Below are 3,297 nucleotides of genomic sequence, written 5' to 3' on the forward strand. Positions count from 1 at the left end.
TATATATATATATATATATATATATATATGGATACATTAAAAACTCCATCATTAGCAGTATTTTTGATTTTAAATAATTTTTAATTATTCAAATTCCTATTTAATTACAGGGTGAAATAATTTGTTTTTTATTTGGTCCTCAATATCGAAATGTATTAACACGAATAACCTTTGCCATTCCACGCTTATTTCATCTTTTTTCACCAACTTGGTTAACTATTCGAAATGAAATTATTGCTAATATCAAAGTTCGTGTTTATTATCCCAAAAAACGTCATAGTAATGCTATGATATTATATCTGCATGGTGGTGGTTGGGCAACACTAAAACCTGGTAATTAATTATAATTAATAGTATCAATTAATTAAATGATATAATAATTGATTAATGATAATTTTTCATTGCTTTTCTTTTCAATTTATTTTATATTTAAAAAAAAAAACAAAAAGAGAAAGAGAAAGAGAAAGTGCATAAATTTTTTTGAAAATATCAAAATTTAAACTATTAAAACATACAAATTACAAACAAAATAATAATATTTTCAGTTGATTATGATGATTTAATGTATTATTTTATAAAACGCCTCGGGATACTTATTATTTCGGTTGATTATCGTCGATCACCAGAATATCTTTATCCGATTCCCATTAATGATTGTGAAGCAGTCTATCGAGAGTTAGTTACTATAGATTATAAAAGATATGGTATCGATCCAACACAAATCATTGTGATGGGTGATAGTGCTGGTGGTAATATGGCTGCAGTTTTAGCGCAACGACAATTACGGGCAAACTTTCAGAAGCCAAAGGTTAAGAATTCATTGTTTAATTACTTTAAAACAAATCATATAAGTAAGTAAGTCTATTATGTATAATTTCTGAATGTCAAAGGTAAATAAATAAGTTTAAACCTAGAAATTCTACAAATTTGGCTTAATTTCTTCTGCTTAAATATTCAAAAAATTTGCTATTCAAATCCATATTTGTTGTCACTTTTAGCATTCGAAATATCGTTTTATTTTATTAAATTTATTTCTAAAATTTGTGCAACTTTCAAACAATGCTATCATTTTCATCGGGAAATATCAAAAGTAAAATCTTCCAGTCTTCCCGTTTCATTCTCGAAATTCTTTTCTACCAATTATAATTCCATTATTTATTCAGTCACAAATTCTGATTTATCCAGTAATACATCCATTGGATTTTCAATCACCATCTTACCAGCAATATCATAAATTCTTTCCTGGTTGCTCAATGCTTAATCCACGAATGATGGCGCAGTGGTATTTACTTTATTTAGGAATTCCTGTCATTCATAAGAATGTACAAAATCTTCTTCAGAATAAGCATATTCGAAGGTATATATTTGTGCAATAAAAACAAATTTAGTCAAATAATTTAAATAATTTATTAATTTTAAAGAAAAAGTTAAAAAATGAAAAAATACCGCGCGATGATACTTACATTAATTGATGATAAGAATTTTAGTAATGTTGGAAGAAAAAAAAACTTACATTACTGAGTAATATTAAAAAAAAAAAAGAATACAGGTAATTATATCTTCATAAATGGATTAATTAATTTGTAGGGAAGGTAAACAAGCTGATAAATTACGGTCCATTATTGGACATGATTTATTACCAATTAGTTTCATTAATGAAACAGATGAAAAATTTGTGGTCGAATCAGAGGATGAATATGTTGGTTATAATCTTTGAATTTAAACATTTTAACATTTCTGATATTTTCCGCTAATGACATATCTCTTTTTTCAAAAAAAATAAATAAATAAATAAATTATGACTTTTTTAAAATTATTTTTCAAGAAATGTCCACAAATTTATAAAATAAAGGAACTGAGAAATATTAAAATAATATAAATTGTATTTTTAAAATGATTAATTATTCATGTGTTTTTGTGTATTTTCTCTTTTTTTTCCTTCTGAATTAACTACTTTAATTACTGTAACATTAATTTCATCGAGTAAATTTTAGCCAAAATAATAATCAAATCAAAATTTCTGCAATGATAAATTGCTGAAATTTAGACATAGAATAATGATTTTGAAAATTTATTAAAAATTTAAACTCTATATATTATAATTTTATTTTATTATATAAAATAATCTTGTATTGAATTTACAATATTTTTTTTCATTTTTCACTTCCAATTTTAATTATAAAATTTAATTTTAGCTATGTAATATATTATCCAAGTATATTTATGATCCTGATCTTGCACCTATTATGGGTACGAATTTGGAAAATCTAAGTGATGCAATGATAATTACGGTAGGATATGATATCCTTCGTGATGAGGGCGCATTATACGTACGATTATTGAAATCTTTCAATATTTCAGTTTGCTGGAAACATTATCATAACTCTTATCATGGTATTTTAATTATGCCTTGTAGTAAACAAAAAATGAAAATTTTGCATGATATTGAAAATTTTATCAAATTACAATTGCAAGAAAATTGCTAAAAGAAAAAAAGGAAGGAAAATTTTATTCTTTTTTAATAAAATTTGACAAATAATTATTTTATTTGAAATAAAAAACATTTTTAAATAAAAAATTAAATAATGAAATGAATAATTTTTAGTGAAAAATTCATTAAAAGGATTATGCAAAAACAATTAATTAAAACAAGCATTCCTTTTTTTTAAAACTTTTGATTTATTTTATTTCTATGAAACAAGGGTTCTTATGGTTTTATTTTTCCTTCATTTAACATTGTCATCTGTCTTTTGAAAAATGTCATCAATTTTTTGGCAATGTTTTTTTTTAATGTAATTAAAATTGATTTAAAAATGGATCGAATTAATTATCTATCCAATAAATGTCATTGGCAAAGAATTTTGTTAAAAAATGGAATTCGAAAAGAAAAAAAGGAAAAATTGAACTGTTTGTTGATTATTTTGTGATAATAGGAATAATATTCGTTTCTCTTATTCCATTTTTTTGAATCGTTAAAAATTATTTGCAAATATTTAAATGGCGAATTTTGTATACTGTAACAAATACGTGTTTCCTTTTTATTATCATTTCATTTTATTTTTATTCATATTGTAATTTTTTTTCGGACTAATAAATATAACATCTGTAAATGGACGAATGCTTTTACAGTAATCCTATCTAATTGTAATTAGGTAAGTTAGTAAATTCATTGAAATATGTTGAAGGAGATGAAGGATTTGTAAAGTGACATTTTGATAATTAAAATAACTGGTAAAAGCTTAAATTAGAAATCGAGAAAAAGAGAAAATGGGAGAGAGAGAGAGGAGGAGAGAGAGA

The 3,297-nt window shown here is 23.7% G+C and overlaps 1 protein-coding gene across 1 annotated transcript; it reads left to right on the top strand.

Annotated features, from left to right (window-relative positions):
* Positions 1–287: 287 nt before the first annotated feature.
* On the top strand, positions 288–2,394 carry LOAG_13843 (aryl-acylamidase; the record flags this gene model as incomplete). The annotated part of the gene is made up of 5 exons (XM_020448736.1): positions 288–333; positions 546–808; positions 1,164–1,357; positions 1,588–1,699; positions 2,196–2,394. Coding segments are annotated over 5 exons (813 nt in total), but the record flags the coding sequence as incomplete, so codon positions are not given.
* Positions 2,395–3,297: the final 903 nt, after the last annotated feature.

Source organism: Loa loa (genome assembly GCF_000183805.2).
Source record: "Loa loa unplaced genomic scaffold supercont3.1107, whole genome shotgun sequence".
NCBI lineage: Eukaryota > Metazoa > Nematoda > Chromadorea > Rhabditida > Onchocercidae > Loa > Loa loa.